We start from the raw sequence: 16,403 nt of genomic DNA on the forward strand, positions 1-16,403 counted from the left end.
CACAACTTGCAAACCTACCTACCTAGTTTCCAATCATCTTGTGATTGCTTGCGCAGAAACGCGCGACTTGTCCTGTCATGAGCTCACAGAAATCCTTAGGTGGCTGGCACTTACGACTGTTGGGTTTGAAACCTTGCGATCCCGAATCGACTGGAAAATACTTAGTGCACCACTTCTCATCCTTGGGGTATTTGCCAAGCTCACCTTGGAGGGCTCGGACACCACATGGTTCAGTGCAGACCTTGCTTGTGAGAGTTCTCAGGCTATCTCTGATCTTGCAGTAAGTATCACCCCTCTTTTGCGCGTCTGGATAGCTCGTAGTCGTGTGATTGAGAGTAGAAAGATAGCTGATGAGTTCAGCATGGGAGTTCAATGAATGTTCCATAAACTTGACAAGGCCATTGAGGTCTCTGCTTGTCGCCCCAAGTCGCTCTCGAATACCGACAATGTAGTCATGTTTGGGCTTCACAACAACGGCTTGCGTCCAACTGACAAAGGCTTTGGATGCCACACGTCGCCCGGATTGAAACTTGTAACTCACATGTTTCAGAAACCAATAGAGTGATTTCTCCACGCCGTTCCCTTCGCAAGTTACCAATGTCAAGAAAACAAGGCGTTGGTCACTATCGACAGATGTCTTGCCCCAGTACAGATATCGTCTTGAGCTTTGCCCATAAACACTGTGAGAGGTGCATAGTATGACGATATCACCACGCTTCAGATCGTTAAAGAGAATCTTCTGTCCACCGTAGACCTGGCGACGGATAGCCCGGAAGTCGATTTCCTTGCAGTTTGCCAAAGCCCATTCCACGATTGCAACTTCCTCATAGTTTTTCACTATGTTAGGGTAGTTGAGAGTTTTCGAAAGTTCGGTTGTGTTCTCGTGAAATTGGGCATGGTGTTTATTTATCTTGTTTGATCGTTTTGGCGCTGATTGAGTGATAGGACTCACCAGTGCGGCCTGCGGGACTTTCAATGCATTCATTGCTGTTGATTCTGATTCTAATGTTGACATGATTGTGCGTATTGGATGTTTGAAATGTTGTTTGCATCTCAATGGGCAGACTAACTTATATATATACGTATGTAGGTATATGCACTGTGTTTATCAAGACGTAGGGGAAATCGCATGACATGCATTGTGTGGTAGAATCTTTTGAACTCTTCATTTGAATAACTCGACGAAACCGATTACAAAAGGCTTCAAGGGTAGTCAATCATCGCGGCATATCTCACTTGAAAGGAATCTTTCAGGAGCCAATACTTTTACAATGATCTATTTACTACAAAATAAGCCCCATTTCCATCAAGTTCTATTCTCATTGTTCAAAACAGCCACGTTCTTGGTTCCTTTGTCTAAGGTGTTCCTTGCTAGTGCTAGGGATGGGCGATGGTGTCTCCAGACCGCAGAATAATGTCATTGATCTGATCGTTGGTGAAGGTCCCCTCTAAGCATAATGATGTCGTTTAATTTCCATGTTGCTTGTTTCATTCGGGTAATTGTCAACTGTGAGTTTCGGGTGTAGCTGGCTAAAACATGTAAGTTGGGTCAAGGTCCCAAGAAGATGCCTCTCGCAAGCTGAGCGTACATATTTCCAATACATTATTGTCTATTCCTTTTGGAGTTCATGAACATAAATACTGGTTCTTGAATGTCTGCGTCTGAATACTACTTAGCGATCCTGATGCAACACTACTCTCAAGGCGACTATTCCGATAAATAATCATCCCCCATCCTCCGACATGAAGGTAATGCCATTACCGAAGCAAATATACCTCGGCACACATCAGATCTTACCACATATCTTGCATTCTCCTCCTGCCAGATCTTGATACCCAGTTCCAGCATACAGTCGTGCTTGTCACACAACGTCCTGGCCAAACATTAGAACCACCAAACAGACTCCAACTCTCCTTACACAGTCGGCCTCTCTTTCAAAAGTGGCGCAGGTCAAAGAGGCAGTGAAACCCCAAGATGATAAAGAACTTCCAAGACAATAGTGTCAAGTTCTTACAAACACTGACTACCTGACCATAACTATCTTGTGTAAGGCGGTGGTCACTTGGCCTAAAGGGGATATGCAGAAAGACAGAGACCATCTGCGCAACCAACCTGTCTCAAAACGGACTCGCGGCCTTGTCCATGACGTCTCTCAGGCCTCCCCGGTCTCGGACTTTGCGATTGACCGGCTGGCTGAAGAATGGCACACGCTAGTAGCACAATAGCCATCGTGATAATTATCTTGAAGCCAGTTGGTATGGTCTTGCGATGTCCTACAAGATTGCAACATCGTCGTGGGACGAATGGATTCAATATGTCTGACTCTTTAAGGATAGACGAGAACTTCTTGGGAATGAAAAGACGCTTCGACTTGCCAATAATAGCCACGCTACAGTTCATATCATCAAGTACAAGTGGTTAGAAATAGCTTGGTGTGGACATTCCTGCTCGGCCATCACTAGGCCGCTATGTATGTTTTAGTATTGGTTCATCTCGCCTCTAAAGAACTTTACCATACCAAGCCTTGTGCTAATAAAAACAAATGAGCCCGTATATGTTCCTCCAGCCCTCGGTTGTCACAATATCCGAACACCCATATACCGCATAGGGTACCCCAATACTTCAAGCCAACGCCAGCGATGGAACCCAAAACGCCAATCCTATGAAGTGAAATCGTGTTTGAATCCCTTCGTCGAGCACAAAAAGGAAAGTGAAACAAAAACCATCAGCCACCCCACGTCAGACAGAGCGACGGATGCTTGACACGTCAGTCATCTCCGTGGCAGATTCGCTGCCTCGCCTGAAAGAGAAGTCATCCTTGGGAAATGCTGTTAGTCTTTCCAGTGGCGCAGGATTCCGCTCTAAAGAGAATAGTGATATGATCACCATGACTGAGCAAACAAGCATCATTACTCGGATTTCTTCAGCGAATGCACCAGCGTAGACATCCTCTACCAAGTCCTGTAAGTTTCCTGAAAGTTGCAGACTAGTCAGTGGCGATCTATGAAGACTATCAAGCTGCGCATGTGTCAATTGACTCTTGAGGTACTGATTGACGTGAGAGTTGAAAATGACAGTGCAGCTTGAAAGTCCGATGCAACCTCCCAAGACGCGGGCTTGTGCTACGGCACCTTGGGCAGAAGCGAGCTCACTCCGCTCGGCGGCAAGTATACTCGTCATTATAGTCGCCGCTGAGAAAGAAAGACCTACACCAAGTCCAAAGATTGCTTGAAAGACGTATTGGGCTTTGGTGTGAGAGTCGGGTTCGGTCAGCATCGACATGAGTCCAACCCCAAGAAGTTGAAGGCACGATGCACCGACAAGTGTTAATGAAGTGTTATTCCGTCGGCTTGATAGAGCCCCCCCAAGGAATGAGCCAATAGCACAGGCTCCCAACATAGGAAGGATATGGACACCTGCCATTAGCACCTCTTCGCGACTGACGATTTGAAATCGTTCGGGAATGACAATAGAGAGCGAGATGTAAGGAAATCCTGTGAACAAAGTGACGCTGGAAACGTTAGTCATGGATTGTAACAGGTGGCCCTCTTCGAACCTACAGTAGTCCAGCAGAATAGACTCGGCGCAACATCAGTCGAATGGGAAAGATGGGCTCGATGTTGCGCATTGGCTTAGTTTCCAAGTACACTTCCCACCACATGAATGCAAAGCAGCTGACAACCGATACAGACAGGGCTGAGATGATTTCTGGACTTCCCCAGGCAAATGTCTCTGAGCCAGCCTGCTGAATAGCGAATACAAGGAAGCCGGAGCTAGTAAGAAGAGTCGCGCTGCCGATAAAGTCTATGCTGACAAAGGCTCTCCATGAGAAGAAGTGAGCCACTTCTTCGTCTGGCCAGAGATTCGTGATTGTGAGGATTGCGATTAGACCGAAAGGGATGCTTGAATACCTAGTCAGAATTGCCTTCCAGGTTACCAGAACATTTGCTTACTTCATGTTGAATAGCCATCTCCAGTCCGAAAGCTGAGACACTGCACCGCCGATGATAGGACCGAGTACGAAAGCAACTGCAAGTGTAGCCCCAATCAAAGCTCCTATCAGACTGGGGCTATGCGAAGGTCCGACCTCAACCAGGCCGATCTGTGTTAAGCTGTACAATCCAGATGCTCCCATACCCTGGAAAGCCCGACACACAATCCTAAAAAGGGTCAGCTTGAGAGAAGAGCACAGAGAAAGATACATACAAGGCTGTCATACTTGTAGCTGATCCACAGCCCTGAGAGAAACCAACAAAAATGACCCACGATGCCACGAGCATGTTTCGCCGGCCATATATGTCACTCAGCTTGGACACACAAACGGCAAATCCTGTTGCATCTTGTCAGATATTGTCCTCTAGCCCGTGATTTTGGGGAAACGTGCCCATATACGTCAGAAGATATGCTAGAACAATCCATGGGGCGTTGGTGAAGTCGTTTAGGTCGTGCGAGATAGTGACTAGTGATGTTGAAACGATCGAGGTGTCAAGGCTCGAGAAGAGAAGTCCCATAAGTAAACTAGAGCTTTCTATTAGCAACTCCTCTTGAGAGATCGCCAGCCACTTACGATATGACAAGAGCCACTCGCCGAGGCCCAGTGACTGAGTGCTTTCGTAGGCCGATAACAGTTGCTGTTATCGGCGCGGCTTCTTCTGCCATGCTCTCCATCGCTGCCATCTGACCTAAAGATGGGTTCGGATAGGAAAGTGACATGCGGTATCCATTGGACATTCTTGCTGCTGACCCAACCGTATTTGACGCAGAGCTTGAGGCTGGTCTGAGATTTGAGAGCGAGTTCAGGCGTGGCTTTCTGTTGAAGCTAACGAGTTGGACAGTATGACATAAGAATCGTCGTCTTCAACAGTACCCCCTATGGTAAGTGAGGCTGCAAAGTGCCTAGGTAGCAAATGAAACTCCTGAGCGGAGGGGAGGGTGCGGTCGACAAGGCAGGCAACGAAGCAAGAGGCAAGAGGGGTTAAGATAGATGTTTCCCAAGTAATCGAATTCTCATCTATACCTCTTGAAGCAAGTCTTTAGTAATCCTTATATCTTGCTTGGTAGTCGTGGAATTGGAAAGAGTGTTTGTTTTTCATATCGGATCCAGGCTTTTAGTAAAGAGGCCAAAAGGCACGAGACGAGACACTACTAGGCTTCGAACTTGATGCGATACTCTTGAAACACTCTCATCTTGGTCAAATGTCTTGCCGGAGAAGGCGAAGGATGGAATTAATATTTGAGACATGGTCCTCAACCGTTACACGACTACAAGCGAAGAGGCCATTCAATTCTATCGCCAACCTCATATCTCACTCAGGTCCAAAGAAGCCACCAGCGAGGAACTCAATTGCAGAGCAGATGAGATCTTCTCTGACAGTGATACGAGTCCAGGAGCAGTGACTATGACGGGTGCTGTACCACTCGGGGCACTCTTTAGGTAAGACAGGGTTGTCTATGACCAACAGGCCGGTGATACGGGTGGGGGTAGAAGCCTTTGGGCGCCGACTATCCTTTTGTCAAAATGTAGTCTGAAGTTTGTAATGCCGCATTTTGATTTCCACGTTGGGCCAGGCGCATGGATTCTATGGAGGAGTTGACACAAAGGGGAACAGATGGTATTGTCAAACTGCTTTGTCCATAAAGAGATGGTTAGCGTCTTAACCGCCGTCTTCGCATCCAAAGCGAAAACACCTCGGCAACACTGTGGAATACTGCATGTGTGTTGGTAGCACATGGTATGCTCACTTCTCGTGGCTGGGCCAGTGCCTGACCCAAACGACAGGTGCAATTGGGTTTTGCCTTTCTGTGCTGTTGGGGGTTTCCAACATCATTCCCAATCAAGAAGTTTCTCCGCACGGAGTGTTATGGTTCAGCAATCATCGGTGCAATCATATCATTGTGCCGTCCATGGCTCATGTTTACGGGTTGTCCAGCCCAAGCTGACTTCTTTGCGCTTGCACAAGAACACTCGGGAAAGACTCTTGTCGCGAGCATGGCTTATTACCCAGCCTATAACAAAAGATGAAGAGCAAGGAGGTACTGCGATGGGATACAGAAGCATCTTGGATCATGGGTAGCTACGTGGTACGGTTGAATGTTTAGACAGATGAATGCACGACGATAGCCAAACGACGCTCGTCTGGTGTTGCCTTGTACGACGTCGTTCCGCCACATTTGCCAGGCAATCGGACGATCCAGGAACCAGATGGCTCTTGATGGAGAGAGATTCGTTCAAGACACTGTGTTCGGTTAATGATTCTGGGAAAGGTAACCTGTCCTGTCCTGGAGGAGTTGACGAGGGGGTGCACGTGATATTGCAAGGTTCATTATTAGGCTCGCTACTCATCCGCAACTCGATCTCTAATCAGTAATGGCGAGATACAGGAATCTCAACCTTGACCCTATCAGTTTGCTTGCTATCCGCTTCAGCACGGGTCACTCCACGTCGTGCGGATCCTGCTTCGGGAGGCTATCAATGGTCGTTCCGCTGTTGGTCCTTTCGTGCATGGCATTGCATGCTTCATTTAGCCGTTGCAACACGGTAATGCCTCCCGTCCCAGAAACATAGCCAAGCATACACAAGGTACTTCGCCGGGGTGTTTGGTACCTACTAAGGTACTCACTCGCCTGTACCCGGTTCTCGTATATGCTGACCAATCTTGGCTTCTTCTAGTCATGGCCTGCATATTCTTAACCTTATGCTATCTTTATCCTATTGCAGCGGCTCGTCCCGTAGGATCAAGAGGATTTGAATGGATGGGGATGAGGTCAACCCCCAAATTCTAGCCTCCCTCAATATGTTTTGTGAAGTGTATTTTGATCGGGAAGGAGTCCACTTACTATCTTCTCGCTATTGGCTATTGACTGTCAAATACTCGTATCCGACCGACTGCGTTGTATAGCTCCGTCTGTTAGTCTTCAGTCCCGAGGAAGAATTCAACTCCAGACAAGGTTGGCATAGGTATCTATTTACCTAGTCGCTCACACTGCATATCTGACTCGCAGTGGTGGACTTGGCAAAAAAAACCCACCTTGACAGATGCAAGCGTTCCTGCTGATGCGATGTGGATGAACCTTTGTGGGGTGTCAGCAAAGGATTGCAATTGAGGTTGTCTGTCTGATCTGGATTTGTCTCTGACCAGCAAACTTGATATGGACAATGCTCCAGACAACGCTCCGTTTTCATTTAGCTGTTGGGCTTTCGATCTCTGACCAATGCGGCAATATTTCATTTATTAGGACAATGGAAGCCCCGAAGTTTCTAAACAGGTTGTTTTTATCTTCACTCAAGTGCCACGCATGAGACAAAACACCCGATGCAGGTCTACGGCGGTGGCCCGCCCAACTCACAAATTAGCGAGGGAATAAATCCAGATGGACAGTGTAAACGTATCTGACTTCTAGCCATATACCGTGGAGTAAAGGAGTTAATATTGGGGGCTATAGATGGCCAAAGGAACAACCCAACACCATTCTCTTTGAGATGTTGGTGGGATGTTGCAGCTAAGCCTGCATCTAAAATGAGGCACGCTGCCGTGAGAAATGAAGTTTGTCAATCTGATCTTTCTGACCGCTGGGACAATCTCAATGCGTTTTTGCCTCTGCCTAAACTCGTCCCTAACTCTCTTTGTCCGTGTAGTATGAAGCTATACGCAATGCACCCCGATGTATCTACCAACACGGACGAAATAGACATAGTCATGCCCTTGGGTTAAATGACCTTCAACTATCTTCCTGTGCTTTCCCTGTCTCTGCATGGTATCATCTTAGTCATACTCCGTGCCGTCGGCCAAACTTGGAGTTATCACGCCGACCGCGGGATGGACAGCTGTTGGCAGTGGTAGTGGCAGTGTTGTGACGGCACGGCATCAATCTTGTCAGATCATTCTAATTAAAGATTGACTTGGCTGTTGAAATCTTTACCTTCTCTACCTGGTTCTATTCTCGGAACGAAAACATCTGAGAAAAGCGTGAATAAAAGCAGGACGCTGCACGATATCCTGGCCCCTTTCTCTCACCTCAACACTGAGCGAGGGGATGAATAGCCTCCGTGCTCGTCATACGATAATTCTTTTGACTATAATACCTTTGCTTCACTTCTTCTCTCTACTGAACGAAAGGCAGAGGCGTGGACCTGGATTTGGCTTCGCAACTGCCTGGCAGTGCCAGCTGATCGAGTCACTGACTGTCACTTTGCTGTCCAAGCTATCAAAATATTTCGGATTTTTGGCATTGACACAGCACTGCCAGAATATCTATTACCACCGGCAGATTTTGGATAAGTCATTTTTGTCTATATTCCGTCACCTCTCCCACTCAATCGCGGAATCTCCCATTCTCACCAACCTCAACACCTCTCTTGGTAGCCGCGATTTATCTTGACCTTTTTGATATCCACTTGCCGGAATAAACACCATTTAGGAAGGAAATAGAGAGGAATATCGCACTCTAATTGCTCGATCTTCTTGGGTCCGGTTTTGAAAACATGGAAGACGACATTGCTGTCGTTGGCATCGGCCTACGATTTCCTGGTGATGCCTCATCTCCCGAGGAACTGTGGAAAGTCCTGGAACGAGGAGAATCTCAGTGGAGTGAATTCCCTAAGGATCGCCTAAATATTGACGGCTATTACCACCCAGGTGGCGACCGCCAAGGAAGTGTATGTCGAGAAGCCCTGCGGTGCTTTCCAAGAGGAACGACATTGCTAACCCTGCACCTTTCCTAGATATCCTTCCGCGGTGCCCACTTCATCAAGGGTGATTTCGCTGCTTTCGACGCCTCTGTAAGATTTTGCTCCTGAATCATTCTTGGCTAACCCCAAGCTTTGCTAATTTTGGTGCTCTTCTCAGTTCTTCTCTGTTGCGGCGGAAGATGCCAAAGCTATCGACCCTCAGCAAAGAATCCTCCTTGAAGCCTCATATGAGGCACTTGAGAATGGTCAGCATCACCATTGGTTTGTCTGCATCAATACTAACTCAAAAGTTCAGCTGGTATCCGAAAAGAGGACGTTGACGGTAGCGATGCTGCAGTCTATGTTGGCTCTTTCGTCAAAGGTAGGACATATCATCTACCTCGTTTAGATACTTGCTAATGTCGGCCAGACTACGAACAGGTATGCCTTCGAGATCCGGACTGGCAGCCTCAATATGCTGCTACTGGAAACGGCATTGCAATTATGGCGAACCGTATCTCGTACTTTTTCAATTTGCACGGGCCTAGCATGACAATTGATACTGGCTGCAGTGGCAGTCTTGTGTCTGTACATCTCGCAGCGCAAAGTCTCCGAACAAAGGAATCATCACTGGTAAAAATGTCCCGCATTCATTCATTTATTCTCGCCGCACTCTAACAACTGTCCAGGCAATTGCCGCTGGTGCAGGTATGATTCTTACTCCAAACACCATGATGCCAATGACAGCTCTCAACTTCTTGAGCCCTGATGGCAAGTGCTTTACTTTCGATTCCAGAGCCAACGGATACGGAAGAGGTGAAGGTATCGGTGTCGTAGTCATGAAGCGCCTATCTGATGCGATCCGCGACAACGACACCATTCGTGCAGTCATTCGAGCCACAAAGGTCAACCAAGATGGCCATACAACTGGTGAGTGGATCAAAGTCTTGTCCGTCCTATCATCCTACTAATAACTTGGAAAGGAATTACCCTGCCAAGTAAGGAAGCACAAGTCGCAAACATCAATTCCGTCTACGAATCTGCAGGTCTTGACTTCAGTCAAACTGCCTATGTCGAGTGCCACGGCACTGGAACCAAAGCTGGAGACTGGCGAGAGCTCAAAGCAATATCTGAATCGCTCGGCTCTGTTCGAGACCATGACAACCCCATCATTGTTGGATCGCTCAAACCAAACATCGGTCATCTGGAAGGTGCTGCCGGTGTAGCTGGTCTCATCAAGGGCGTTCTTACGTTAGAAAATGCCAAAATCCCACCCAACATCAACTTTGAGAGAGCCAATCCTGATATCGATTTCGAGAACTGGAAAGTCAAGGTATGCATACAAAACCTCATCATAGATATCCTTACTCACTCCCAATTCCAGGTACCAACCAAAATACTCGACTGGCCTCTTCCAGGTCTGCGTCGTGTCAGTGTCAACTGTTTCGGTTTCGGGGGCACAAACGCCCATGTTATCATGGATGAAGCTCCTCGATACCTATCGGCTCGTGGATTAAAGGGTCATCACAACTCTTTCGAGCCTTTAGGCTCTGCTCTATCAACGCCTCATTGCAACACAGGCCCCAAGCCGCGACTTTTCCTCTATTCCGCGCATGAGAGGTCAGGTGTCCAGCGTGTCATAGAATCCCACTTGCCTTACTTGAAGTCAAAGTCAGGAGCAGATGACTCCTTTCTTCGGGACTACGCCTACACCCTTGGTTGTCGCCGATCCAGCCTGGAGTGGAAACACGCCGTCGTGGCTGAGTCTCTACAAGACCTTATCAGCAAGCTTCAGAACATCAATGATTCTAGCTTTAAGCGGACTTCCAAAAACAAACAGCCGAAAGTCTGCTTTCTTTTCTCTGGCCAAGGCGCACAATATGCACAAATGGGTAAAGAACTCATGGGTTTTGAGGTTTTCCGCACCACCTTGGAATCTGCTTCTCGCTATATGAAAGACGCTCTCGGAAGTCAATTCGACTTGCTCGAGGAGATATTTCATGACCAAGCTCGGACTCGCATATCTGACGCTAGAATCGCCCAACCTGCCACCACTGCTGTTCAAATGGCCTTGGTAGATCTCTTGGGTTCGTTCAACATCACACCCAACTACGTTGTCGGACACTCCTCTGGTGAAATTGCAGCAGCCTACGCGTCGGGAGCCCTTACTAAAGAGTCAGCTTGGGAGGTTGCATACTACCGTGGTGTGGCCGCCTCCTCTCTTGCTTTCAAACAACCCCCACTCCAGGGTTCCATGATGGCGGTTGGGCTATCGATCATTGATATTAAGGGGAGCTTCGATGATAAGAAATACCCATGCCAAGTAGCTTGTATTAACAGTCCTCGATCTGTGACACTATCGGGGAGAAAGGAGAACATCGAGGGCGCATGCAAAGAACTCACTGCAAAGGGTATTTTCTGCCGCATCCTTCCAGTTCAGGTTGCTTATCATTCCCAAGACATGCTATTGGTCGAGAATGAGTACAAGTCTGCCCTGGGACTTGTGAAGCCACGCGAGCATCGCGAGTCTACTACTATGCTCTCAACAGTCAGTGGGGAGTATATCGATGGAAGAAAACTGGACAAGCTATACTGGGCATCAAATCTTACCCAGCCAGTCTTATTCATGTCTGCCATAAGCCACCTGCTTAGCCTGTCTCCTGAGGACTCCCCCAACATATTTGTTGAGTTGAGTCCTACATCGACATTGCGTTCCCCAGTTTTTGATATCATTAATCTGACCAAGAGCAACAACCAACCGTCGTTTCATTCAGCCCTCAGCCATAAAAATCGTGATCCAACCTTTCTCATGGAGACTTTGGGCGGCCTTTGGACGGGCGGCTATAAACTCGACATGAACAAGGTCATTTCTCACGGTTCCTGCGAAGGTTCCTCGAAGTGTTTGGCCGATATTCCTCCTTACCCATGGAATCATGCCAAATCCTACTGGCACGAATCCCATCTTGGTGAAACAAATCGATTTAGAGAGTTTCCCCGACAAGACCTCATCGGTGCTCCCACGGCCGACGCCATCTCCTTTGAACCTCGCTGGCGTGGCTTTCTCCGCATTTCAGAAAACCCGTGGATTCAGGATCATCAAGTGCAAAAGACGATCATCTACCCAGCAGCTGGAATGGTCACCATGGCCCTACAAGGTGCAAGCCAACTGACCAAGGAGACGGAAAATCTCCTTGGGTTTGAGATCACCAATATGCGAATTGAAAAAGCGATGATTGTGCCGAACACTACGCATGGACTGGAAATGGCCATGAATTTCAAGCGTCTCTCAACCTCCAGTGACCAAAACCAGGATCCCTCTTTCGAGTTTTGTATCTACTCTAAGCAGCTTAACTCCCCCTGGGAGCAGAATGCATCTGGTAGTATCGAGGTACGGTATAAGCGGCGGCACTGGAGAGCCGCCTTCCATCAGCACCACAAGAAGTTTGAGTCGCTCAAGACTACCTGCAAGGAGGTGGTCGTTCCCAGGCAGCTTTATGAGCTCCTCGATATTGTTGGCATGAACTACGGCCCTACGTTTCAGAACCTCACGCAAATACTGAAGGGAAATGGCGCATGCCTCGCCAAAGTTCGCATTCCTGACACCCGGTCGAAGATGCCCGCCAAGTTTGAGTATGAACATCTCATTCACCCCGCGACCTTGGATTCGATGTTTCAAACACCCTTCGCTGTTTCGTCTGAACCTATGGTACCGGCATTTATCAAGAGCATATTTGTCTCAGCAGCAATCTCTCGCGACCTTGGCAAACACTTTAAGGGTTACTCTACTGCTACTCGAACGGGTGTCCGTGATGCAAATGCAGACATTGCCATGACACAGTCATGTTGGGATCAGCCTTCAGTAATCATCAGCGGGCTCCACTTCACTAGTATCGCCAATTCACCTCAAGAAGCAGGGGGCTTTCTTCCAAACAACCGCACTTTATGTACTCAGATCTCGTGGAAACAAGACATCACGTGTGCACGAGCTCCGACTGTCGAGATACTTGCCACGACGCTTGCCCACAAGTTTCCAGGTCTGTCTATCCTTCAGGTTGGCGGCAGTGAACACACTGCCCTGAAGATACTATGTGCGCTTGCTTGTCCTCAAGAGAAAACGCCTTGGTTCTCACGGTACACGTTAGGACACACCGCCGGGAACAAGCCTTTGCAAACCCCGTCTCTGATTGAGGGAACACACTACAAACATTTTGTCGAAAACCGAGCTGTTGATGGCTCCGAACCTCTGCCTAACTATGACCTGATCATTGTTTGTGATCAAAATGATGTCGATATCGCCAGGCTCCTGAAACACGTAAAACGACCTGGTTTTTTACTGGAAAGCCTGCGACCTGGCAATTTCGACTCTGCTGATAAAGAAACAATTGGTCATAGCTATCTTGATGACACTGGCGAGATCGTAAACATGGAGTTCGGCGTTCATCACCGAGATCCGGTCCACGATTGGCTTTCTGTACCGGGTGTGATTGTCCTACTTCCCAACGAATATCCTTCTGAGGCACGATCTTTCGCTGGGAAGCTGATTCTAGAGTGTTATACCACTTTGCAAATCCAGATTATGCATTTGGCTGAAGTATCGAGTCAGCCGGACAAGCTCAAGGGCAAGATTGTCATCTCGCTCCTCGACTTTGCGACCAACAATACAGGCGCTTATGTCTACAACTGGACCGAGGCAGAGTTCAAAGCTTTCCACACTATGCAGAAGCTGTCCAAAAGCATCCTCTGGATCTCGCGAGGTGCCCACATGGAACCTATGAACCCTAAGGGCGCTCCTATCATTGCCCTTGCGCGCACCCTCAACTCAGAGGATCCTTTGAAAATGTTTGTGACATTCGACTTGAGCATAAACACGTCATTAGGCTCTCCTTCGACCATCAAATCTGTCAATAGGATCTTTTTGCAAAGTTTTGTATGGGCTGCTGGTTCCGGTCCTCGCGAGTTGGAGTTCGCTGAGAAGAATGGAGAGGTCTTTGTGCCTCGCCTTATTCCCATTGAGCCACTCAATAACATTGTCGAGAAAGGCGTAACGAACGATGTTGCTCTGGTGTCGTTCCATGGGTACCCGCAAAATTTGAAGCTTCAAGTTGTTCAGCCTGGTCTGGTCGAGAACAGCCTGGTTTTTTCTGCTGGAACTCAATTCGCTCCCTTACCTGGTGAGGTCGAGGTTATTTTTGAAAATGCACCTCTTAACTGTCTTGACTTGGAGACTGTCATGGGAAGGAGCCTGGATTCTGAATTTGGCACTGAGATTCGTGGCAGTGTTAGACGCATTGGCCGTAATGTCTCTGGGTTTATGACTGGTGATCGTGTCAGCGGCCTTGTCGCTGGTGGCTCTATCCGGAGCAATGCCAACATTGACAGCCGGTTTGTCTCAAAATGGTCCTCTAACCTTCCTCTCAGCCATTGTGTTAGTGCATACCACTGTCTTGTCAACGTTGGAAGGCTTGGGCGTGGGAAATCAGTACTCATTCATGCTGGAGCCAGCACTTTTGGTCTTGCAGCTCTTGGCTTGGCGTCTCGATTGTCTGCCGACATATTTGTGACCGTCATGGGGCAGGATGCTGGTAGCCAACGCGAGTTCCTTCTTGGCGTTGGTATGAAGAACACTCGCATTCTTAATGCTGATACCGATAATTTTTCTGTGATTCTTCGCGATCGTTTGGAAAAAGGTGTTGATGTTGTATACAATCCTACACAGAAGCACCTTGAGACGAACCTCAAGTGCGTGCGCCATGGTAAGTTTTGGTGCATCTCAATTCCTTCGACTTCTAACAGTTCACAGGTGGTATTATTGTACAATTCGCCAGCAAGTCCCCGTATCCTCCGTCTACTCAACTTGGATCCGCAACTATTTCGATCATCAACTTCGACTTGGCCACGCTGATGAAGCACGATGCCGACTACGTGGCAGAGCTAATTGAGAGCGTCACCGAACACGAAGAATACCTGGAAAAACAGCTGGCCATGAAAGGCCCTATCATCCAAACGGTAGAGCTCTCCAACATTACCGAGGCGTTCAAGATCATTGAAAAGAGTCCATTGTTTGGGCTTGTATCTGTCACTGCGACTCCTCAAGCAAACCCTACGGTCGAGATCCAATCTAAGAGTCGGGCCAAGTCACTCCACCGGTCCCTGTCTCGTACTCACACTTACGTTTTTGCTGGTGGTCTCGGTGGTCTTGGCCGCAGTATCTGCGACCTACTTGTCAGGAACGGAGTTCGAAATGTTGCTTTCATATCACGATCTGGTGCATCATCGAAGTCTGCCCAGACATTCCTAGAAACCCTCAAGAAAATGGGCGTCAACGCTCGAGTTTTTAAGATCGATATCTGCAACATTGACAGTCTTTCTCGGGTCATCAAAGAGCAAATCTGTGAAGAAATGCCACCCATCAAAGCTGTTTTCCAATGTGCCGCCGTCGTCAAAGACTCGATCTTTGCAAACATGTCATACTCTGACTGGATGGAGGCAGTCAAGCCAAAGACTGTTGGTTCGGATAATCTTGTGCAGGTTGTTTCGGACAATTATCATGACCCGTTCTTCATCTTCCTCGCCAGCTCTGCTGGGGTTATCGGCAATCGTGGCCAGGCAAACTACGCAGCTGGTAACTGCTTCGAAGATGCCCTTGCGCAGAAACACTGCCTCCAAGGCAAGCATGCGACTTCCATAGATCTTGGACCTGTGCTCGGTGCCGGCATGCTCGCTGAAGACACCGAGATCCTTGACATCCTGAGAGCCAGTGGGTTCTATGGTATCCGACATGAGGACTTCCTCACCATGATTACGTGCGCCATCACGGGAGAGATTACACCTTATACCTGCATGCCCAACCGAATCATAATGGGTATAGGTTCTGGTGGGCTGATCAGGCAAAACCAACCAGCTGATCCGTACTGGTCTCGTACTGCTCTTTATGGTTACCTCAATTTGGTTGACATGCCGGCCCCTGATCTGGCTGTTGTCGATGGTACCAGTAAATTCGATTTGAAATCTCTCCTGGCATGCTGTACTACCATGAACGCAGCTGCCGAGATCATCACTACCGGTCTTTCGCACATGCTTGCTAAAGCTATGAACATGCTACCTGAGGAGATTGACACTGCCAAACCGCCCCATGTCTACGGAGTCGATTCTTTGGTCGCTGTCGGGGTTCGAAACTGGGTTGTCACTAATTGTAGTGTTGAAATCTCCGTATTCCAAGTTTTGAGCGACAAGACTGTTGCAGAGTTGGCTATGGAGATCGCCTCCACAGGAGGTTTTGGAGTCGAGGGCAATTGAGAAATGTTGCGAAATTGGTGTATAATAGACGAAGGAAGGCGAGTCTCTATATGTGACGTGTGAAGGTTGTACGGTTTGAGAATTTGGAACAGATAAACAGCTTTGGAACTGTTAAGTATACCAAACCATGTGTTAATTGTTTTTGTTTGTAGATCAAAGTCAGAATTGCTTCACTTTATTTTTCAGGAATAGCAAAAACGTGAATTGATGAATCCGCCATATAGATCCTTGTTCCAAAACATGTCATTAGAGTTATTTATCAGATAAACGTCTGGAAACGTTGATATTGCAACATTTGACGTTAGGGGAAGGGCAAAAACGTTCGTCTAGGGTTTCTCAAGTTTATTCCCCATCGTCGCTGAGCATCCATGAAGTCAACCCTCTTCTGCGAAAACTCAATCTAGTGTCAAGACTTCGCTGTCTCACGACATGGAACAA

At 47.9% G+C, this 16,403-nt stretch overlaps 4 protein-coding genes across 4 annotated transcripts; 1 reads left to right on the top strand and 3 right to left on the bottom strand.

The window, feature by feature from the left end:
- Positions 1 to 22: 22 nt before the first annotated feature.
- FPOAC1_004925 (uncharacterized protein) lies at positions 23 to 1,015 on the bottom strand (the record flags this gene model as incomplete). The annotated part of the gene is made up of 1 exon (XM_044849461.1): positions 23 to 1,015. One exon carries the CDS (start codon positions 1,013 to 1,015, stop codon positions 23 to 25), a length of 993 nt encoding a protein of 330 aa, XP_044708171.1.
- A 1,725-nt stretch (positions 1,016 to 2,740) lies between these two features.
- On the bottom strand, positions 2,741 to 4,281 carry FPOAC1_004926 (uncharacterized protein; the record flags this gene model as incomplete). Its single annotated transcript, XM_044849462.1, has 4 exons — positions 2,741 to 3,512; positions 3,562 to 3,903; positions 3,955 to 4,161; positions 4,208 to 4,281. 4 exons carry the CDS (start codon positions 4,279 to 4,281, stop codon positions 2,741 to 2,743), a joined length of 1,395 nt encoding a protein of 464 aa, XP_044708172.1.
- A 63-nt stretch (positions 4,282 to 4,344) lies between these two features.
- Positions 4,345 to 4,732, bottom strand: FPOAC1_004927 (uncharacterized protein; the record flags this gene model as incomplete). Its single annotated transcript, XM_044849463.1, has 2 exons — positions 4,345 to 4,519; positions 4,569 to 4,732. 2 exons carry the CDS (start codon positions 4,730 to 4,732, stop codon positions 4,345 to 4,347), a joined length of 339 nt encoding a protein of 112 aa, XP_044708173.1.
- Positions 4,733 to 8,483: 3,751 nt separating this feature from the next.
- On the top strand, positions 8,484 to 15,965 carry FPOAC1_004928 (uncharacterized protein; the record flags this gene model as incomplete). Its single annotated transcript, XM_044849464.1, has 9 exons — positions 8,484 to 8,657; positions 8,724 to 8,780; positions 8,848 to 8,935; positions 8,986 to 9,051; positions 9,100 to 9,302; positions 9,359 to 9,599; positions 9,653 to 10,002; positions 10,054 to 14,422; positions 14,470 to 15,965. The coding sequence occupies 9 exons, from the start codon at positions 8,484 to 8,486 to the stop codon at positions 15,963 to 15,965; spliced, it is 7,044 nt and encodes a 2,347-aa protein (XP_044708174.1).
- Between the last annotated feature and the right edge of the window lie 438 nt (positions 15,966 to 16,403).

The sequence above is a fragment of the Fusarium poae genome, chromosome 2, assembly GCF_019609905.1.
Source record: "Fusarium poae strain DAOMC 252244 chromosome 2, whole genome shotgun sequence".
Taxonomy (NCBI): Eukaryota; Fungi; Ascomycota; class Sordariomycetes; order Hypocreales; family Nectriaceae; genus Fusarium; species Fusarium poae.